The 21878-nt window shown below is 65.0% G+C and overlaps 6 protein-coding genes across 6 annotated transcripts; 3 read left to right on the forward strand and 3 right to left on the reverse strand.

Annotated features, from left to right (window-relative positions):
* Positions 1-154: 154 nt before the first annotated feature.
* On the forward strand, positions 155-3791 carry EMIHUDRAFT_454231 (hypothetical protein; the record flags this gene model as incomplete). Its single annotated transcript, XM_005792934.1, has 4 exons — positions 155-868; positions 1050-1301; positions 1447-2300; positions 2487-3791. The coding sequence occupies 4 exons, from the start codon at positions 155-157 to the stop codon at positions 3643-3645; spliced, it is 2979 nt and encodes a 992-aa protein (XP_005792991.1). The 3' UTR covers positions 3646-3791.
* Positions 3792-4193: 402 nt separating this feature from the next.
* EMIHUDRAFT_360979 (hypothetical protein) lies at positions 4194-4760 on the reverse strand (the record flags this gene model as incomplete). Its single annotated transcript, XM_005792935.1, has 1 exon — positions 4194-4760. A coding segment is annotated over one exon (444 nt), but the record flags the coding sequence as incomplete, so codon positions are not given.
* Positions 4761-5040: 280 nt separating this feature from the next.
* On the reverse strand, positions 5041-6475 carry EMIHUDRAFT_439634 (hypothetical protein). The gene has a single exon (XM_005792936.1). The coding sequence runs from the start codon at positions 6384-6386 to the stop codon at positions 5433-5435; it is 954 nt and encodes a 317-aa protein (XP_005792993.1). The 5' UTR covers positions 6387-6475; the 3' UTR covers positions 5041-5432.
* A 238-nt stretch (positions 6476-6713) lies between these two features.
* On the forward strand, positions 6714-7253 carry EMIHUDRAFT_222679 (hypothetical protein; the record flags this gene model as incomplete). Its single annotated transcript, XM_005792937.1, has 1 exon — positions 6714-7253. One exon carries the CDS (start codon positions 6714-6716, stop codon positions 7251-7253), a length of 540 nt encoding a protein of 179 aa, XP_005792994.1.
* A 3904-nt stretch (positions 7254-11157) lies between these two features.
* On the forward strand, positions 11158-12421 carry EMIHUDRAFT_222682 (hypothetical protein; the record flags this gene model as incomplete). The annotated part of the gene is made up of 2 exons (XM_005792938.1): positions 11158-11519; positions 11611-12421. 2 exons carry the CDS (start codon positions 11158-11160, stop codon positions 12419-12421), a joined length of 1173 nt encoding a protein of 390 aa, XP_005792995.1.
* Positions 12422-15897: 3476 nt separating this feature from the next.
* Positions 15898-18348, reverse strand: EMIHUDRAFT_417351 (putative Methylmalonyl-coenzyme A mutase). Its single transcript, XM_005792939.1, has 3 exons — positions 18068-18348; positions 17696-17815; positions 15898-17047 (listed from the first exon to the last, which is right to left on the reverse strand). The coding sequence occupies exons 1-3, from the start codon at positions 18305-18307 to the stop codon at positions 16073-16075; spliced, it is 1335 nt and encodes a 444-aa protein (XP_005792996.1). The 5' UTR covers positions 18308-18348; the 3' UTR covers positions 15898-16072.
* Between the last annotated feature and the right edge of the window lie 3530 nt (positions 18349-21878).

Here is a 21878-nt window from a genome sequence, read left to right on the forward strand (position 1 = left end):
CTGTGATTGCGGCCGTCCACGACTACGTCGTCTCTAGAGAACGTATCAACCCCCTTCTGGTGCCGACCGCGCCCCCGCGGGGCACGGCCGGACGTGGTAGCGTCAACTGGTCACGACCAGCACTTTGGGGGAGTCCCTTCACGCTATCCCAGATATGGCCGGCGACTCGCTGGCGGGGAGCCTCGGGGAGGTCCCCGCCAAAGATGTCGCAGTCATCGCAAAAGCCGCTTCTGAAGAAGCCGCAAAGTGGCTCAAGCGCAACAACGTCGAGGCGGGCGCCGGCACGCTCGCCTATGCCGGCACCCTCCTCAAGATCAGCACCTCCAGCGACCAGAGGACGCGGACCGGCATATTCATCCTCATCGCATCAGGGGGCACCGTTTACATCGAACCCCTCTCAAGCAAGGTCATCGCGAGCGCCACCGACGCGCTGATCAAGCTGTACCTGCAGTCGGACACCCCGGAGCGTCGCACGAGCATGTCCGAGTACGTTGAGCTCTCTTTCGCCGACAAGATCAAGTTGCCCCAGCAGTTTGGAGGCCCCGCTACCACCGTCACCCGCACCCTGGTGGACGACACCGAGCTCAACCGTTTCGTCTCCGTCTCGCACGTGGACAAGCGCGCCCTCGCTGCCATCAACAACGCCGTCTACCAGGTCCTCCTCGACAAGATCGTCGTCGGCGAGCGGCCCCGCGAGGAGATCATGCGCCTCGTCGACGGGCTTCCTGGGCTTGCAACCGCAACCACCCTCCTCGTTGCCCTCTACTCCAAGGTCTCCGGTGCCGACCCCGACCTCCAGGAGCGGGCCTACGAGGAGCTCGCTCGGACGCCCCTCCTCGCCGGCGGCTTCGGGCGGGAGGCCGAGCAGGTCCTCGCCGAGTTCAAGCAGCTGTGGCACGCCGCTAGCCGTCGGACCGCTGAGACCATCCGACGGCCAATCCAGTCTCACTCGAACATCCCGCGCGCAGGGTTCCCGGATGGGAGCCGCTGGTCACTCTGACCCTGTCGTCACAACGCGGGAGCACTTGCACGCCCTTTGCGCAGCTCAGGAGCGTCGAACCGTCACGCGCCATCACGAGCGCCGGCACGTTCTGATCTCGGCCCCCGCCGCGATCATCGTCTTCGACACCGGTGCCACCGAACACATTCATCCCAACCAGGCCGACCTCATCAACACCAGGCCGAGCAACGTCACCTTCATCGGCCTCAGCGGGGAGGCAGCCGACGCCTCCGTCGTCGGCGACCTTCCCCTCGTGCTCACCGACGCCGCCGAGAGGGAGTTTCCATTCCTCCTCCGCGGCGTCCACGCCGCCGCGTCCACCTCCAGAGCGGCGACCGCTGGATGCGCCTCCCGCCGTCGTCAACTCACAACGGCAGAGGGATTCGCGTCTCCCCCCCCCCACCCCCGCACCTTGTGGACGGTCTACAGCCTCATCTGTCGTCAAGGAGTCCACCATGCCCCCCAAGAAGTCGCGCGGTAGCAGCACGCTGAGCACGAAGCAGAAGCAAGTCGCAAGCAAGCTGGAAGTGCTTGCCTCCCTCCCCACGAAGCACGGAGGCCTCTCGCTCCCATGGTATCACCTCACGGGCATCTACGGCGAGGGCTCCTTCTTCGAGGACGTCGAAGGCGGCGACCTGCAGCTTGTCATCGTCCGTTCGGAGATTTCAGACGCGGCCGAGCACAACCGCGCCGCCCAGCGCTTCAAGATCTTCCTCGAGGCGGCCTGCCTTGGGTGGGACGAGAACAGGAGGCGATGGCGAGACAGCACGGGTCCAGCGCCTTGGCACGAGTTGACCTTCGAGAGGGAGAAGGCCGTCGAGGGCCGCCTGGTCGCCGATGCGGCCGTTTGGGCGCTGCGCGAGGTCGCCGCCGGCCGCATCCACACCGTGCAGGGCCCGCGCGCCCGCGAGCCCCAGTTCCGCTCGCCGCACTTCCTCTACGATCTGACCGCGGAGTCGCTGCGCGCCGCGTGGCTTCCGCTCGATGTGGAGGGGGTGTGCGCCGTCGTCCATTCGTGGGCGCGCAAGGTCAGCTGGAAGAAGCTCGACGAGAGGATGCTGCGCTGCTCGCCGCTGGGCGAGCACCTGCCGTCGCAAGCGCAGCTGTTCCACTGGCTGCTCACGCAGGCGGTGGGGCGGATGCCGGTGACGTACGCCGACGAGGCATACGTCGCACTCGCCACCGGCAGCGCGCCCGCCGCGCCCACCGGCAGCCCCGCTTCCGGGGCGCGCTTCGAGGCGGAGGCCGAGCGCAAGGCCCGGCTCGAGTCGATGGCACGCGAGAAGCCGCTCGCGCTGCTGTGGCGTCCCGACCAGCCGCAGCTCGCCGCCAACCTCGAGGCTGCCCTCGCCCGCAGCGCGGCGTCGGCGGCGCCGGGGCCGAGCGGGTCCGCGGCGGCGGGCCAAGCGGCGGCCGCGGCTGGGATGCCACGGCAGGCGGCGGTCGAGTGGGGTCGTGCGCTGTGGCACGAGCACGTGGCTTGCAGCTGGCTCGCCTTCCTTCGCGGCGCGACGCGCTGCCTGCTCACGCCCGAGCACGCGTGCCACGCCGCCTTCGCCGACGATGACACGTACCCCCTCTGGCGCTACACCAACGACGTGCTCCGGGCGCTTCCCGCCGAGATGCACCTCGTCGCGGCGTGCGCCGACAGCCCCGAGTGGGCAAACGTCAGCCAGACCTACGCCGAATGGCCGGCCGAGGCGACGCTCAGCCTCGCCGATGCGGCCCGCTCGCTCGCGCTCCATGCGCAGTGGGGGCCTAGCAAGGGCGCCGCGCCGCGCAAGGCGGCGGGCCTGCTCACGATGAGCGACCTCGGCTGGCGCTGGCGCGACGACAATAACATCTTCTCCCTCCGCGAGCCGCCGCCGCTCCTCCCGGAGCCGGAGGCGGACGTGCTGGTGCGGCTAGCGCGACCGGCGGACGGCGCGGCGACGGCCCTCCCTGAGGTGAAGGGGCGGCTCAAGAGAGCTCTCGCTCACGTCGATGCGTGCGTGGCGCTCTTTGACCACGCGCTCCACCTGCACCTGTATCGGTGGGAGTACGACTCCAAGAGCAAGTGCGACCTTTGCTTCTTCCTGGACCAGCGTGATCGAATCGGGCTCCCAAACTTGCCCGTTTGCGGTTCGCTCCTTCGCGGCGGCCACCGTCTCCATCTGGCCATGCCGCAGAAGCACCGCTTCGAGGACGACGGGCCGAGCGCGGCCGGACAGGTGCTGCTCGAAGGAAGTGCCGCTCAGCGGCAGGAGCTGCTCGCAGCCCTCCGTCAAATCGCGGCCGAACGGGGCGAGGGCGCGCTCGAGGGCATCGTCGGCGACGATCTGCGGATCGCGATGCCGCACTCATCGCAGCAGCTGGTCAACGAGTGCATGCTCGCCCTGCTCGCCCTGACCAAGTCTGCGCGCGTCTCCAAGCCGGCACAACTCGCGGCGGCGCTGCACCTGTGCAGGCTGCCGGCCAGCGAGGCAGAGGTTGCGGCGAGGCTCGACGCGCCGAAAGCCACACCGGCCCTGCTCGACGCGGGCTTGCGGCGCCGCCGCTGGCAGCAGCGGCGCTGCTTCTTCTTGGTCCGCCAGCACGGGCCGAGCAGCCATGTGCTCTGCCGCCTCCCGCGGGAGCTCTTCGAGCACGTGGTGAGCTTCGCGTGACAGACCATTTGGATTTGCGCGTCGAGGTCGATCGGACCGAACGAGAGTGGGCCATGAAACTGAATCAAATTGTCGATTGTGATTTGTGAGTATGTGACGAAGGGTGTGCCCTCTGAAGACTGAACAAGAATTGTTTCAAGCGGAGCACGACCGCGCGAGCACGCGTCCACATCCCTCTAATTAGTCTCGCTATTCCTTGGAGCCGAGTTGTGGACGGAGCGCTCGCTGCGGCCCTGGCGCTGTCCGGCAACGACTCGCTCCTCTCGATCGTGCAGATGCCGCGCGGCGTGCCGGTTGCGACCGTCGCGATCCACAACGCCGCCAACGCCGGCCTCCTCGCCGTCCGGACGCTCGGTACGGCTGAGCGGTCGGCCCTGCGCCGCCGGAGAGAGTTCTTTTTCGTTGTCATCACTCTCTTCTGGCCGACCCGACGCTGCGCCGCAAGATGGCGGCCTACATGGAGTCGCAGGAGGCGGAGGTGCTCGCACGGCAAGGCAGACAAGCTCGAGAAGGGCGGCTTCCGCGCCTTGCTGTGAGGCCACGAGGAGGGGAGCGGTGGGCAGCTCCGCTTGAGCTGGGGGCGCAGCGTGATCGAGAACTGGAGGATCACGCGGTCGTGAGGCGCATCGGCCGGGGTCGCGCCAACACTGTGCTCCGCCATTGGGTTCTCCTCACCCGTCGCCTCGTCCACGTTCATCCACGCGAGGAGAGAGCCCGCCTTGGGCGCCACCGAGAGCGGCGCGGCACCCGCGTAAGGGAAGTTGGTGTGGCCCGCCTCTTCCGGCGCGGCGTCCGTGAGATAGACGACGATGGTCATGTCGGCGGGAGTCCCGTCGGAGTAGCGGTCGACGTGGGCCGCGGAGGGAGAGGAGCCCGGAGAGTAACGGACGGCAGCCAGTGACTCGATGTGCGAGGTATCGACGTGCCAGAGCTTTGCGAGCCGGTCGAGGACCGGGGTTGAGGAGCTGATTTTGAGCTGGGCGCACGCCTTGCCCCTGTTCTTGTTGAGGACGCGCTGGTTCTCGCACGCGCCAAACTGGGTGGCGTCTGCGAGCCCCCTGAGGTAGGAGACCTGAACAAGCGAGTGGGAGTGGCGTTAACGTGGGCAGTGGAGCGGACCAGTAAAATTATTTTAAAAACAAAAATCTTCTGAAAGAAAGAAAACAGAAAAAATAGGAGGGATGGGAGGACGCTGGACGGCACGCAGCCACCACACAAGGATTTCACGGGAAGGAAGGATGGAAAGGTGTGTTGCTCCTAGCCTGTGACGCGCCCCGCCCTGGCTGGCGAGAGTGGCATGTGGTGTGACCGCGGGCTCCGGGGCACTCGAGGACCGGCATGTGAAGCGTGTTGCGTGTGATTCGTGTGTGAAGAGAGTAGAGAGTTTTGTCATTTGTGTTTTGTCATGTGTGCGAATGTGAAGTGGAGGGTGGAGCGAGCTCTGGAACCCACTGGAAGACACAACACACCGTAAACAAGCGAGTGACACAAACATCAGGCCGAACGTTACAGTGTGAAGGGCCTCAGCATACAGCCGCGAATGGGCCGCTACTATCTATCTATCCAAGGCCGAGACTTCGCCGCCAGGGCGAATCCCCGTGCCGCGAGGTAGGCTGGTCTCGAGTGGCTTGTCGCTTGTGGCCTCCCAGTGCGCGATGACGCAGGGCCGCTTCTCAGACATCCAGCCGAGGTCGATGCCAACGCAGTTGGCCTCATGTTGTTGCAGCAGGAAGAGGAAGAAGGGTCCAACACGAGACGCCCCTGAGACCACTCGAGGGACCATAGCCCTAGGGGGGCAGGGCGCCACCCTCAAAGAGCCACTTGCGCGCCGCCTCGTCCGGCACCATCTTATCGGCCCAGTCCTTGATGACCGCCTGGATCTCGGGCGACATGCCGTCCTCGGCAGCCTTGCCCTGCGCGCCCTTGCGCACCATCCCGCCCGGGAGGATGAATGGGAAGGGCATCAGCGTGCCAACCTCGAACTTGGCCTGGTTCTCCTTCATCCACGCGAAGCTCGTGTACTCGAGGATCTTCGGCCACTGCTCCTCCGTGGGCTTGAAGCCCAGGTGCTTCGCGATCTTGCGCACGCTCCCCTCGTGGTCCGCCTTCATCTCGGAGAAGTGCAGGAAGAGCACGTTGGGCTTGTTGCGGAGCGGCCACCAGCCGTTGACGAAGCCGAAGAAGAGCATCGTCAGCAGCCCACCCGGCGGCACGATCTCCGGCGGCATGTTTGGGAAGCCGGGCAGCACGCACTCGTCGAAGAAGGCCTGGAACGTCGGCTTCAGGAACTTCTCGCGCATCTCCGGCTCGCCCCAGTACTCGAACGCCTTTGGGTTGTGCGCCTCGATGAACGGCTTGAAGGAGACGATCGCCTCCTCCGGGTTGCGCATCACCACGATGTACTTCAGGTCCTCACGGTAGGTGGCGAAGCACCCCATCTCGGGCAACGGCGTGCCCTCAGGTCCGGGCGATGAGTGCGTCTTGAAGGCGCGTGGCACGTCGGCGGGCATCTTCTTCCAGCGCTCGAGGAGCTCCTCGTCGGGCTGGTCCGGACCCTCCTTAAACTCGGACCACGGCACCTCGGCGTAGATGTCCTTAAAGTCCGGGTCGCCGCCCGTCTTCAGCTGGTGAAAAATGTTCATGGTCCAAGTCGTGCCGCTCTTGGCAGGCACGGCGATGATCGTGTCGCCCTGTCTGTACTCGACCTTCGTCTGGAGCGGCGGTTGGAACCAGTTCACCATGATGTCGTCACCGAGCCCGGGCCGAGAGAAGCTGTGCTCTGGCTGCCTCGCACGATGGAGCAGGGGCCGCCTCTTGATTGCCGGCGTCCCTTCTTTGCGGTCTCCGCGGCGGTCACGAAAGAAGAAAGTTGGGAAAAAACACACAGGTTCTCGAGTCTGGAAGTCACTTCACACTTGAATCATCGCAAACCCCGTCAGCAGTCCTCCTCCGGGAATGTACGTAAGAGCTACATACACTGAAAAAGAAATCTGACTTTCGGCGACAGCCACCACCAAGTTCTCTCCAGCTCTCTCCAGCTCTTGCGCGCTCGGCTCTGCTGAACCACAATGAGCCCTCTCGGCACCGCGCTCGTGCTCCTGCACTGGCCGCTCGCCGCCGCAGTGTGGGACTTGCGAGCGCTGGCTGTGCGGCCGGCGGCGCCGTCGGAGGCGCCAGTGCTGCTCTCGCGGCTGGTCCGTGAGCGAATGAACCCACTGTCCGTGGACCCAGAGCGCTTCCTCGTGGCGTGGGACGAGCCCAACGGCATTGCAGCCTTTGGTCAGATACGGCCGCTCGGCTCCGATGCCTCCGAGCTCGCATCTCTCGTCGTCGAGCCGCGGTACCGAGGGCTCGGCGTCGGCACTATGCTTGCTGCAAAGCTGCTGGCGCGCCACCGCAGCGGTGCCGATTCGAGCAAGCCGCTGTACCTTGTCACGCTGCAGCGAACGCAGCCCTTTTACGAGCGGCTCGGTTTTGCGCCCGTATCTTCGCCACCCACTGAGATGAGACTGGAGGTCGCGGCCGGCTCGGTGGTCGCGCGGCTTGCTGCAGGGCAGAACCTCGTCTGCATGTCGAGCTGTCAGCATGACCGCAAGAGTGATACGTGAGCTGTGAGCGAGACTCAGTCTCAGTCGTTGTCGGTCGGGGGGGGGGGGGGGCTACCACCGGTTACGACTGTTCATATGCGGTTGGAAAAGAATTATCGCCGCGGTCCGGTCCGAGGATACCGCGCAAGATCGCAGATCGGGCGCGTGATTGCGCGATTTTTTCTCTTTTTCGGCGGGCGCGCAAGTGCGCGCGTCTGGTAATGCGCGCCGGGGCCTCGAGTACGCATCTCCACGCAAGGCTGTGCAAAGCTGCATGGCGTCACTTTTGTCACTGGGAGTCCCATCTGCGAGCCGCTGCAGATCCCACTCAGCCCTCGACTTCTGCATTGCCGACAGCGCAGAACAGACACTGCAAGGCAGGCGCTGGACTGGTTGGGACGAGGTTGCACGAGCCATGAGCAGCTGCGTGTCCGATAACATCCTCTGCGGAGGTTCGGAGCGCACGGCAGTTTCGCAGACAGTCGCGGCCGCCATGGCGCCCACTCCTCCGAATCGCACAATGCCAGCCGTGGCGTTGATGATCAGCTACTCGGTGCTCACGAGATCAAGACCGGGCGTAGAAGAAGAGAGCCGGCGGGGCTATTCGTGCGGCGCGGCGCTGGCGTGGGTCGCCCTCCATCGCAACTTGTCGTTGCAGTCGCCGAGTCACCACTTTGAGATTGTTGTGATCCACGACGACACGCAGAGTGACGATGAAATTGCAGCGCTGCACGCCGTGGGCGCGCGGACGCATAGAGTTGGCAGGGGGCAGCGGCAAGCCCTGTGCCTCTCCCAGACAACTTCTGGGTCGGCGAGCATCCGCACACATGCCATCCCCAAGAGCGTTTGCAACAGCTCTGGTCCTAACCCCAGCGTGGAGTTCAATGACGCCAGCGTGGAGTTCAATGACGCCGCCATCGTCGCCGAGCTCTACCTGGTGGAGCCTTGGAGGTTCGCCGAGTACGACGTGGCGGTATTCTTCGACACCGACGTCTACATCAAGCCGGACGCTAGCCATTTCCGAAAGTTCGAGCTGGCCGTCTCCGAGTTTCTTGCCTCTGGCCTAGAGAATGTGTTTTTCCACGAGCCAATGTGCAAGACGCCTCGCGGCTATGTATGCACTCAAGGCGGGTTCTTCGTGCTCAGGCCGAGCCTCGAGGTCTACCTTCAGCTGATGGGCGGCCTCATCTATGGCTTTCGCGGGGCAGCTGAGGGCTGGGGCGGGTCTGGTAATGCATCGCTCAGCTTTGTGAACCGCACCATGCAGCTCGGCGCGACACCGCCGCCGCGCCGCGATTTTGGTCGCCACAATTTTGGTCGCCACAGCAGCGTCGCTCTCAGCAACGACGCCTTGCAATCCCCCTGGACCTTTTTTGGCGCCGAGACCGACCAGGGCATCCTGACTTGGCTCTTCTGGCACCAGAGAGCGCCTAGGTCTGGGCTCGCGCCGAAGCCAAGCTTCATCTACCATTTTAACTCTGGCTGCTGCAAACCGCAGCGCCTCTACGGCGCCATCGACGACTGGTGCCGCGAGGCGCGGGGTGCGCAGTACAACCTTGCACATCACCGTCGAGGCAGCAACAGTAGTAGCGATCCGGCGGTGCGCCTTGATCAGATGGCACGCAGAACAAGCATCGCACTCGCAGGCCTGACTGGGGCGCGGCGTGCTTGCGAGGCAGCTGGCCAAGCTGGCGCGGCTGAGGAGCTGAGCTGGTGCTCGCGCAATATGGCCAAGCGCCTAGAGTGTGCGACCAGAAGCGAGCAAGCTGAGAGCCGTCAGACAGGTCGCCCCCGAGGGCAGGAGGACGCCTCGGGCGTGCTTCAGAAGAGCGGGGACGGGTGGTCCGAATACTTCGCCGAGGTGTACGGGGGCGGGAGAGGAGCCGGCGTGGGGTCCGACCCCTCCTTCTTCCAGCGACTCGAGATGCTATACTGGCCGCTTGCCACGGACAAGCTCGAGCGGCCGCCTCCCTTCACTTGCTTCCCGCCCACTGAGGATGGGGTGGACCCGGCGGGCAGACCGTGCCTCCCGGCATCGGCGCAGCAGGCATTGTGCAGCGGCAATGGCGATCCGGCGGTGGCACTCACCGCTCTCGTCACATCCTTTAGCGCCACGGCATCACCAGAGAATGTCGGCAGGCAGGTTCTGGGGATGTTGATGCACCCATCGCGCGCCGCGCGCCGCAACCACAGCTGGGTCGAAGTGACGCGAGTGGCGGCCGACTGCCTCGGCCTCCGCTATCCCGATGGCACACCGTTTGCCGAGGGAGCTTCCCGCGGCTTTCCCGACGACATCGGAGAGGGCGTCCACCGAGGCGACTACGGCTTTGCACCGGAGGCGACCAACTCGAGCGCCGACCTTTTCCCATACGGTTGCTGGCTCTTCCCCGCTCGCGGCTCGGGTGTCTTTGTCAATGTCGGGCGCACCCTCGTGGTCAGCACGCGGCGCGACGCCCATACAGCGCTTGGCATCCCGTGCTCGCGAAGCAACTTTGGCTGCTACCACCCCGGCGACAAGCTGTACTGTACGCGAGCCATGGCGAGAGGGTACGACTCGATCCAGATCATGCGTGGTCGCGGGGGGCTGCGCCGGGCAGAGCTACTGCTGTGCACAGGCTGCACCGCAGAGCCCGTGCGAGGCGCGTGCCTGCCCGTCGAGACGCGGACGGGCACCCACGCCCAAGCTCCGTGCAAATGTGACCCGTCGAGACCGATCATCAACTGTGGCACGGCTGTGGCGCCACACTTTGACTGCTCGCAGGACTGCGCGGCTCTGCGCCATTGGACTCCCAGCTAAGCGGCCGGCAACAGCCCAAAACGACCGGGCAATCTCTCTACTTATCTCTCTCATATATTTTCACGGAAGAAGTCCCCCCCCGAGCAGGAGAGATTAGGCGGCATGAGCGCCCGCCACACCCCGCCACGCGTGTTGGCGAGAATGTGCTCTGCACACTGCAGAGACGACGAACGGGAACAAGCTGACCCGCAGGCCCAGTGCCTCGACGAGGTGACTTGTGCGTTGTGGCGACCACCAAGAATTCGGGCTGCAGGCTGGGGCCTGGGGGTGGGGGGCGGCCGGAGCTGGGGCAGTGCAGAAGCAACACGTATGTCGTATCACCTCGAGCGTATATCACACAGCCTGCGTGACACGCGGAGCAGTCGTCAATGAGGAATGAATGAGCTCGCCTGCGGCGAGGGCGGACGAGAGGAGTGCACGGAGCTAAGTGCCTCGCCGCGGCCCTCGCAGGAGAGAGGAGTCGCTTAGGCCCTGGTGTACCTCTGATATACGGCCTGAGATGTCTTTTTAACCTGTTTTAGTGTCAGTGCGCGCCCGTTGCCGACCCGAATTCTTTTTTGAAGCGGGGCGCGTGTTGCGCCGCCGCCCGATGATTAATACCCGGACGAGGGCACCCACGCCGGAGTCCCACGGGGCGACGTCGCCGACGTCCGCACGAGACGTTCTTTGTGAGCCTTGCGCGCTCGACTTGCGCGCGTAAAGCCGTAAACCTAACGCGTCTCATTTCCTGTTCTCGAATCTTGCTTGACCAGTGTCTAAGTGTCGAGATCAATCTGTCGCTTGCCCCGCATCTCGAGCAGGGTCAGCTTCGCCTCCATCGCGCGATTGGTTGACCCAATGTCCGTGCATTACCAAGCATATGGTGCGAAAGCCTCAGGGTACCCTATGAGGTGGCTAAGTGAGGGTCTCTGGCCCACCCAAATAGTGCTCTTTAACTAACGGAGGCCTTTGGGGGCGACCCGGGGGCACCTCGGGGTCGCAGTAGCCCCTGACGGTCGAAACCGGACCCATCCCGGAGCTAAAATTCTTTTTAGCCTGGGGGGCGAACTGGGCGACGGCTGGGCGACGATAGCCTGGCGACACGATAGCCGGCTCCCGGCGCTTTCTCTGCAGGAAGAACGCCTCGCAATGCTGCGCTCTTCGCGGACGCTTGTCCGGGGCGGGGCCGTGGTGCTCGGCGGCTTGGGCTGGCGGCAAACTATGTGCGCGCCCGAGCCGGCTGAAGCCACGCCTTCGAAGACTCCGGAGACCAGCTTCTATCAGAAGTTGATGGCCTCTGCCGGCCTTGCAGCGTGGGTTGCCGCGACGTTTACGGACGCACCCCATGCCAATGATATCTCGAAATCCATGGTCCGCACGCCGAAAGACTATGGCATGGCGTACGAGGAGGTGTCTTTCCCGGCGACCGACGGCTGCCAGATCGCCGCGTGGTACATTCCCGCAAAGGAAAAGGGGTCGAAGAAGGTCGCAGTCGTCTCGCACCAGTCATGGTGACCGCCTCCCGCGCCTGCGCACCGTGCCCTAGGCTGCTCGCATCGCGCGCTATACCGCCTCACCGTTGTGGTGCTCCCTGCCGACCAGGTCATACGCGAACAAGTCGGGCATGGTCGAACTCCGCATGCCAGTGCTGCCCGGGCTACCCGGCACGATGAAGCAAGAGGCAATCGACTATGTCAAGCTGCACAAGGTGCTGCACGATGACGGGTTTCATGTGCTCGCCTTCGACATGCGCAACCACGGCGACTCGGAGCGCCGCCTGCCTTCTGGCTGGGGGGTCGTCGAGTACATGGACGCCGCCGGCGCCCTGGACTACGTCAACGCGCATCCTGTGCTGAGTCGCTGCAAGGTGGCGCTCTTCCCATTCTGCGTGGCGGGGCAGGCGATGCTCAAGGCGAACGCACTGCACCCTGAAAAGTTCAAGAACGTCGTCGCCATGGTCGCGACAAACCTGTTCACGCTGAAGAATATGTACCTCGAGAACCCGGCCTTCCACACCTTCTTCATGAGCGGCGGCGGGAGCTTCCAGTACATCAACGAGGAGACATTGGACAGCGCGCTGCGCGCAAAGCACGCGCAGTACATCGCCGCAGGCACGATTCAGGAGGACCCGAACATCGACCTGTGCGTCAAGCAGTTGTGCGCGACGACGTACGCTTCGAAGGTCAAGGTCCCGGTCCTGTATTGCACCCCCCTTGAGGACTTCGTGCCCAACCAGCGCGTCGACGCACCCGAGATCCTCAAGTCATTCCCGAACTGCGAATTCCACGCCATCGGGACCAGCGCGCCCCCGCCCTTCAGGACCTCCACGAACAATCGGTCGCAGGGCTACAACTACTTCCAGAACGAGGGATCGGAGGTCATGCTCGACTTCCTCCACCGGAACGGGCTGTGACGACGGCCTCGCCTCTGCCTCTAGCACCGGCCTTTAAGCAGCTGGTGGGCCTGCGGCGGAGAGCAGCCGCGGCGCCTAGTGCGCCCTCCCACACCTTAGTGCGGCGCCTCAGCGCGGCCTTACGTGTAGTAAGTACCTTAGCTTAGTCAGAGCTGCGCTAGTGCGGCCTTAGTACCTCAGTCGAGCTGCGCCGTACCGACACAATCTTTAAGCCTCACCAGCGCACAGGCCAGCGTGGTATGTATCACCTAAACGACAAAAGGGCCTGAATCCACCAGTGAACGGGGGGGAGAGAGCTCCTCTCTTCTCCGCGCCCCCCCTCCCCCCCAAGGCGCGCGATACACACAGAAACAGGGGTTTCCGGTCGGCGGCGACGTCGTGGGTCGACCTCTCATAAAGCCGAAATCTCGGGTCCAATCTCTCGCGCGTCTTCTCGCGGCCAATCTCTGGTAGAGATCCCGTCGGCGGCGACGGTCGACCGAGTTGGAGAGCTCGAAAGCCGCGATCGAGCGGGCGGGGAGGAGGCCCTCCGCCAGCTGCAGCGAGGGCGGTGGCGGTGGCGATGATATCAGCCGAAATGCGATGCCACCTCCCGTTCGGGTAACAAGCATGTTGACACACCCGGGAGCTCGTGTCGCGTGCTCGGACGCCTGTCCGCATGCACGCGACCGCGAGTGTGACGACGGAGAAAAATCTGGAATTCTTTTTTCGAAGCCCGGCGGGAAACGGCCGAGAGAGAGGAGGCGCTCAGCACCCGCAACCCCGCCCCCTTTGCATGCCCGGCCGAACGAAGGCTGGCTCGGGGTCCCGGCGCGGGCACGCGTCAACGGCGGCTACTGCTGCGGCGCTCGTGCTGCCGAAAAGGATCGAGGCGGCGGCGGAGAAGGGCAAGGTCGACGTGGTGCAGACGTGGCTCAGCGGGGCTGGGCGGGTTGACGCGACGTGCGTGCGTGGCGGTGTGAGCGGCTGTACGCTCCTGCTGATCGCCGCCGAACACGGTCACAAAGAGATTATCGAACTGCTGCTGAAGCGCGGCGCGGAGGCGGACGCGCGCGATGGCGAAGACCATACGGCGCTGATGGCCGCCGCCCGCTGGGGCTACGAGCAGGTGGCCGAGATGCTGCTGCGGCACGGCGTAGAGATCAACCTGCAGAACAGCGCAGGCAGCACCGCGCTGATGATGGCCGCCGCCAACGGCCACGAGCAGGTGGCCGAGATGCTGATTCAGCACGGCGCGGAGATCAACCTTCAAGCTGGCGACGACAGTACGGCGCTGATGGCCGCCGCCGCCAAGGGCGACGAGCGCGTGGTCGACGCACTGCTGCGGCACGGGGCGGAGATCGACCTTCAAGACAGTTGCAACGGCCACACTGCGCTCACGGGCGCCGCCTGCATCGGCCATCCCACCGTCGTGCTTCGCCTGCTGCGCGCGGGCGCGGACATGACACTGCGCACTGCGGCGGGCAAGACGGCGCTACAGATCGCCAAGGAGGAGGGCCACACCGAGTGCGGCGAGGCCGTCAGGACGTATCTCGGCGAGGTGGCGGGCCGGAGCACGGCGCCGGCGGCCGAGGCGGGCGGCGCAGGGGCGAGCGGCGCACCCGCAGGCGAGGCGGCGGCGGGCGCCAGTGCCGCGGCCTCTGCTTCCAGCGGCGAGGGTGGAGCGGAGACCGCGCCGGGCAGCGGGGCGGTGCCAGAGGAGGTCGTGCTAGCGGCTCGGCGAGGCGAAGAGGCGACGGTGCTGGCGTGGCTCGACGGTGGCGGGCGGGTCGATGCGACGTTCGAGTATACCTTTGTTGACGGCTCTCGTGAGAGCGGCGTGACGCTGCTGATGGTCGCGATGGGCAATGGCCAAGCGGAGCTGGCTGAGGCGCTTCTGCGGCGCGGCGCAGATACCTCATTGCTGACCAGCGATGGCAGCTGCTATGCGCTGGGTCTCGCCGCTGTGAACGGCCACAAGAACCTGGTCGAGCTGGCAGTGCGGCTCGGCGCGGAGGTCGACCAGCAAAACAGCGAAGGCGACACCGCTCTGATGCTCGCCGCTGACAACGGCCATCCCGCCGTGGTGCTCCGCTTGCTGCGGGCGGGCGCTGACATGACGCTGCGCGACGTGGACGGTGAGACAGCGCTGCAGATCGCCAAGGAGAAGGGCCACGCCGAGTGCGTGCGCGCCTTCGAGGAGCATGCGGCGGCCAAGGCGGCGGCCGAGAAGGCGGCGAAGGAGGCGGCGAGGGCTGCGGGGGCGGCGGAGAGGGCGGCGCAGAGGGCGGAGGAGGAGAAGGAGGCGGCGCGGCACGCCGACGAGCTGCTGGCGGAGGTCGAGGCGGAGAAGCGCGCCAAGGGCAAGAAGGGCAAGAAGAAGAAGAAGAAGGAGGCGCCGGCAGAGGCAGCCGCAGCCAAGCCCGCGCCGTTGGACAGGGAGGGGCTGCTCCAGCTTCTCGCGGAGCTCCACGAGGACAGGATCCGTTTCGGCATCACGGCGGAGACGTCGGTCGAGGGATTGGCGGAGGCGCTGGGAGAGGCGGCGGGCGAGGCGAGCGAGGAGGAGGGCGAGGAGGAGGGCGAGGAGGCGGCAGCGGAGGCGGCAGCGGAGGCGCGCCGGCAGGCTGAGGCGGAGGCTGCGGCTGTGGCAGCGGCAGAAGAGGAGGAGGCTGCCGCAGCGGAGGAGGAGGCGGCCGAGGCGGCAGTAGCGGCGGCCGAGGCGGCAGCGGCGGCGGCAGAGGCGGCGCTCGCCGCAGCCAAGGCGAGGCGCGCGTCAGTTGCCGCTGCGAGGGCCAGGGCGCGGGAGGCGGCCTAGCCCGCGCGCAAGGACAGCTGGCGCAGTGGCAGCCATGGGGAAGGGTCTCTCGTACTGTGGGGTGCGTTCTCTTGTGAGCGATCGTGGCTGTGGGCTGGGCCCCTGGGCCCTGCGCCGCGCGGGCGCGCGTGCAGTCCCTCGAGGTCCCGCCGGGAGCTGCTCACACAGCCGTAGGGTGGGCGGTGGCGCGAGAAAGTCGCAACTCGCATAGAGTGCGAGTGCATCTCTCAGAGCGCAGAGTGTGGGTGTGGCTATGGCGACACGGTGCAGTGGGGAGTGCGATCTGGTCACTCAGGCAGAGGGAGGTGTGAAGACGCGAAGAGAAAGTGTGGTTTTTTTACCGGATGAACAAGACGCGGATACGAAGCGTTATGATCTTTTGATAAGGGGGTTAACGGGGTTAAGAGCTTAAGGCCAGTGCGCGCTATGAACAGAGAGTGAGTGTGCTGGGCGCTGGGAGTGAGAGGATGAGAAAGTGCCCGGGAACAGTGGTGATGCCTGCGATGTCCTCCGACCTCCCGGGACCGAGCCGCCGCACGCGCGTCCGCGACACGCCGCGAGAGAGCCGTAGAGAGCCGAGACGGCCGCGCGGATGCCCCCCCGATCGCCGATGCGCGCGCCGGCGTGCGCGCGAAAACGGGTAAAGTTTTTGGGCGCGTGCTGAGGTGCGCTCGACACGCTTACACTGTACCGTACTGCAATAATAACAGAGGGCGATAAACTCACGTCACATGACCGCTAGGCGGCGCCACTGCGCACTGACTGACACACTTCGACACGCACACTTCACGACGCGCGCGCGACAGAGCGCCGCCTCCGGCTCTCTGCGCGCGCCTCTCCTGCGGGCTCGCCTGCTAGCCCGAAGCAGCCTGGGCGTCGCCCTCGCTGAGCGCCGCCTCCAGGTCGCCGATGATGGTGCGCGCCGCCGCGGGGATGCGCGTGCCCGGCCCGAAGACGCTCTTCACTCCCGCCTCGTGCAGCAGGCCGTAGTCCTGCTGCGGGATGACGCCGCCGGCCACCACCATCGCCTCGCAGCCCTGCGCCGACAGCTCCTTGATGAGCGCCGGCAGGAGCGTGCGGTGGCCCGCCGCCTGCGACGAGACGCCGACCACGTGCACGTCTGCGTCGACCGCCTGCAGCGCAACCTCGGCGGGCGTCGCAAAGAGCGGGCCGACGTCGACGTCGAAGCCCAGGTCGGCAAAGGCGGAGGCGATGACGTTGGCGCCGCGGTCGTGCCCGTCCTGCCCCATCTTTGCCACCAGGATGCGTGGGCGACGCCCGTGCCGCGCCGCAAACTCCTCCGCCATCGCCACGGTCGCCTCGATCTCGCCGCCGTCGCTGCGGAAGTCGCCGAGATAGGCGCCCGAGCCGACGGTGTGCGAGGGCGTGTACCGCCCCCACTGCCGCTCGAGCGCGTCCGAGATCTCGCCCACCGTCGCGCGCGCCCGCGCCGCGTCGATTGCCAGCGCGAGGAGGTTGCCGTCGTACGTCGCGGCGGCGGCGGAGAGCGCCGCGAGCGCCTTTTGCAGCGTGGCCTCGTCGCGCTCGGCGCGCAGCCGCTTCAGCTTCGCCTCCTGCGCCGCGCGCACGTCGAGGTTGTCGATGACGCGCGGCTCGACGACGGGCTGCTCGCGGCCGGCCGCCGGCGCGTACTTGTTGATGCCGACGATGACGTCGTCGCCAGAGTCGATGCGCGCCTGCTTGCGGGTGGCGCAAACCTCGATCCGCTGCTTTGGCATGCCGGAGGCGACCGCCTTGGCCATGCCGCCGAGCGCCTCCACCTCCTCGATGATGGCGCGCGCCTCCTCGACGAGCCTGTCGGTGAGCGCCTTTGGCCCGCGGGCGGCGGGGTCAGGGGGTGGGGCGGGGGGTTGGGGCTGGGGCGGGGGTTGGGGCAGGGGCGGGGGTTGGGACCGGGGCGGGTTGGGGCAGGGGCGAGGGCAGCCGGCGGAGCGTGTGACGCGGGTCGAGTCGGAGGAGGAGGCGTGGGGAGGGCCGTGTCGCCTCCATCATGTAGGAAGTGTCTAGGAAGTGTCTAGGAAGTGTCTCCTCCATCATGTAGGAAGTGTCTAGGAAGTGTCTAGGAAGTGTCTCCTCCATCATGTAGGAAGTGTCTAGGAAGTGTCTAGGAAGTGTCTCCTCCATCATGTAGGAAGTGTCTAGGAAGTGTCTAGGAAGTGTCGCCTCCATCATGTAGGAAGTGTCTAGGAAGTGTCTCCTCCATCATGTAGGAAGTGTCTAGGAAGTGTCTAGGAAGTGTCTCCTCCATCATGTAGGAAGTGTCTAGGAAGTGTCTAGGAAGTGTCTCCTCCATCATGTAGGAAGTGTCTAGGAAGTGTCTAGGAAGTGTCGCCTCCATCATGTAGGAAGTGTCTAGGAAGTGTCTAGGAAGTGTCTCCTCCATCATGTAGGAAGTGTCTAGGAAGTGTCTCCTCCATCATGTAGGAAGTGTCTAGGAAGTGTCTAGGAAGTGTCTCCTCCATCATGTAGGAGCCGCCCCAAGGGTCGACCACGTGGGGAATGCCCGTCTCCTCGGCGAGGATGAGCTGCGTGTTGCGCGCGAGCGAGGCGGAGAAGTCGGTCGGCAGTCCGATGGCCTAATTAATTCGTTCATTCGTTAATTAGTTAGAAGTCCGTCGGCAGTCCGATGGCCTGCGGCGGAGAAGTCGGCGAGGGGTGGGGAGGAGGCGGCGAGAGGGTGGGGGGGCGGCGGCGAGAGGCGGGGGTGGCGGCGATCGCGGTGAGAGGCATCGCTCCGCATGGGGATGGCGCTGTGCGTGCGGGTCGCGGGTGTGCGGGTGTGCGGGTGTGCGGGTGTGCGGGTGTGCGGGTGTGCGGTGTGCGGTGGCCTCGTCAAACGAGTTTGTGTGCAGCGACTGCGTGCCGCCCATCACCGCGGCCATCGCCTCGACCGTGGTGCGGATCACGTTGTTGTACGGCTCCTGCGCAGTGAGCGACCAGCCGCTCGTCTGGCAGTGCGTGCGCAGCAGGAGTGACTTCTCCTTCTTGGGGTCGAAGTGCTGCTTCATCAGCTCCGCCCACAGCCGCCGCGCCGCCCGCAGCTTGGCAACCTCCATGTAAAAGTTCATCGAGATGCCCCAGAAAAAGGAGATGCGCGGCGCGATGTCGTCGACGCCGACGACGCCCGTCGCCTCGGCCGCACGCACGTACTCGAGCCCGTCCGCCTGCGCACCGGGCCGGCGGCGTGAGAGTGCTGCGGCTGGGGCGGGGCGCTGGTGGAGCACGCAAGCAGCGGGGCGCGCGCGACGCGGCTGCCCGACAGCGATGCCGCTGAGGCCGAGTCTTGCGTGGCCTCAGAGGCGAACATAGAGCTCGCAAAGTCCATCGTGGCGCGGATGGACGCGTCAGGTTAGCGGTAGCAAGGGGTGACACCACCTCCGAGCGTCGCACTTTTGGGCACTCATACGTGCTACTGTATTCAATGGGTTGCGAGAAAGTTGTTCACAAAGCGGCGCGACTGCCCGACTGGTTCGCGACTTTTTATCACCGTTCACCGATCTTCAAGTGAGCCTCCCCAGGGGACCATCGGTCTTCCTCTTCGGTGCCTGCAGAGCGAGGCACCGATTCGCGATTGGAAAAGCACAGTGCGCTGTGTGCCCCAACCCCCAACACAATCGGGTGTTCCTGCGCGGCCCCTTTCCATTCCTAAGGGGGGGCTAGGGCCTAGGCCACGAGAACGCGGCGCGGACTAAACTTCGCGATTTTTTAATTTTATTTTCCAGATCACTGGCTCCTAGCAACTTCTTCGCGACAAGACCGACGGGTCGAGAACAACTTCTCGTCAAGGAAGGCGCTCGTCAAGGCGCTCAAGAGCGCGATTGGCAAGTAAAGGCGTGTGGGTGGGACAAAGGCACGCGGACCTGCGGGGTAGATAGAACCCAGATGACCAAAAATGGTAAGTTTGCGTGAACAGACTCTCTGCCTTCTCGACTCACGTCGACTGTCTGAGAGAGAGAGATTTTTAGCCATACCAAACAACTCTAACACTCACACGTAATTTGGGGCCTGGAGCCCTGTTCACGCGCGCGCGAGACGTGCAGACAGGGTTGCCAGGTGAGAGCGAATGGCGCGGTTCACGCCTCGCACAACAGAGAGAGAGATGCGCTCTGCATGGTGGGACATAAAAGAGAGCGAGTACTTGGGCGAGTAGGCCGTGCGGTCAACGCTGCCGCGCGCGACTTTGCGCGCGAGGCGGCGCAGCTTGAGAACGGCGGTGGGCGAGAAGCCGCCGCCGAACGTCTCGTGGAGCAGCAGGTTGAAGTTGTTGCGCTTGACAAAGATCGCGTCGTGGTAGAAACCGCGATGCGCCTTGACGTAGCCGTGGCCGGTCTTGTGGGAGAAGGGTTGGCTGGGCTGCCCGCGCGCCTTGCAGCCCATGTTCAGGCGGCGGGCCTTCTCCTCGGTGTTGCCGAAGGCGTAGGAGTGGCCAACGGAGGCGGGCGTGCCGCCACTCGAGGCGTTGCCAACGCCCGGCGAGGAGGTCTTGAGGAGGGGCGTCCAGAGCTTGACTTCATTCACCTCATCGCATCCTCCCGGGCCAGCGTGGGGTTCTGCGAGGTCGACCTTGTACCCCTCATTGTACTGCCGGGTGAGCTCTGGTTTCTCCTTGTCACCGTGCACGACCGGCGCGTTGGCCGGGGCGCGCATCGCGTCCGCCCAGGCGGCGAGGACGCCGTCGTGGGGCCGCCGGTGGTGGGCCTTGTTGTAAAGGTAGTCGCCGAAGAAATCGACTGGCATGCCCCGCTCGAGCGCGACCCGTAGGGTGGGAAGCGCCGCGGAGAGCCAAAGGCCGAGCTTCCGCTGGAGCTCGTCCTGGAGGATGTCGGAGGAGAGGGCGGTGGCGTACGTACCGTCGACACGGACATCGAAGGCCTTGCCGGCGAAAGGCGTTGAGGCGGAGACGAGGCGCGCGGCTTCGCGGTTGTTGACGGCGCTGTCTCCGAGGGACGGGTTGTTCTTGACGTGCACATCCCGCGCCTTGACGAGCTCCTGGTGCGCGAACCAGTCCTTGTGATTCTTGATGGCAGCGAGCGCCCGCGGCCGCGGGTACGTGGATTTGCAAGTGCCATTGAGAATCGCGTCGGTAGCTGGAAGGGACTCGGGCTCGGGGAGCGGGACGCTCTTGGGGTAGAACTCAGTCAGGTAGCCGCCGCAGACGGTGTAGTACTTGTTTTTGTCGCGGGCGGTGCGCTTCTCGCACACCTCCTTCCAGTCCGAGAGGGCGGACTCGTAGGTGGCGATAGCTGCGGCGATGGCGGGGTACTTGGACGCACCTGCCTCGTCGAGGGCGAAGTCGGGGTTGTGGGCGACGAGGGTGCGCCAGTTCTTGAGGAGCGACATGGAGAAGTCGCTGTCGGCTCGCGAGAAGGCGGTGTCGATGTTGCACCCGCCCATCTCGGTCGGCAGCTGTGCCTGGAGCCACGCGAGGTCGCGGAGCGCCTGGGGCGAGGCGTCGGCGCGAGCAATGCTCTCAAAGGACTTGCGGATGCGGTTGTGCGCAAACTCGAGAGCCTCGCACGCGACATTGGGCGGCGTGATGCCGGCAATGTACTTGGTCTTTGCGCAGGCAATCCGTTGGACGAGGTTGAGGCGGAGCTGCGAGGTGTTCGTGACGCAGTCAGTGTCGACGATCGTGTCGATGGCGTCGAGCGGCGCAAGCTTCTTCCTGAGGTGCGCGGTGAGCTCCTTTTTGCAGGCCTCAGGGTCGCCAAAGAAGGTGCCGACGGCCTTGAAGCAGTCCACTCGCCCCGTGGGTTTGCCCTCCTTGTCGCGGTGCGCCGGCGAGCCCCGGAGCCAGCCCGGCGCGCACGAGAGGTCGCCCTCGGGCGAGTAGATGAGCGACTTACTGACGCCGTCGAAGACGCTCGCTCCCTTCTTCTGCGCCTCGAGGAGGCCCTTTGGTCCGGAAGATTTTTAGCAATACCAAACAACTGTCTGTGGACTGTGCTTGTTGCGTCTTGGGTCCCGGTTGTGTTTTTCTGTGAACAGACAGCCCTGGACCCCGTGTTGCGTGACTGTCTCTCTGTCTGCGATTTCGGGCCCGGGGTTGTGCGTTTATTTATGTGAACAGACAGCGTGAACAGTGGTCGCCATGGTGCCACGGCTGACAGCATCGGTGAAGAAGCGTCTGGACGCCTTCTTGACCGCGGCCGCTGCACGGCTCGGCGCACAAGCCTGCGCGCTCTCATCTTTGACAAATATGCCGAATCATTTGACGACGACGTCAGCGATCGGACTAAAGTTGCTGGTTTGTTTCTCTTACTAAGGGTAAAAGGTTGCTCCCGCCTCAGTGGGAGCAGGCGCACATCGCTTGCAGGGAGGGGGGCGCGGTTCCTTTAGTCCGATCGCTGACGTCGTCGTCAAATGATTCGGCATATTTGTCAAAGATGAGAGCGCGCAGGCTTGTGCGCCGAGCCGTGCAGCGGCCGCGGTCAAGAAGGCGTCCAGACGCTTCTTCACCGATGCTGTCAGCCGTGGCACCTTGGCGACCACTGTTCACGCTGTCTGTTCACATAAATAAACGCACAACCCCGGGCCCGAAATCGCAGACAGAGAGACAGTCACGCAACACGGGGTCCAGGGCTGTCTGTTCACAGAAAAACACAACCGGGACCCAAGACGCAACAAGCAAGCACAGAC

Source organism: Emiliania huxleyi (genome assembly GCF_000372725.1).
Source record: "Emiliania huxleyi CCMP1516 unplaced genomic scaffold EMIHUscaffold_104, whole genome shotgun sequence".
Lineage (NCBI taxonomy): Eukaryota > Haptophyta > Isochrysidales > Noelaerhabdaceae > Emiliania > Emiliania huxleyi.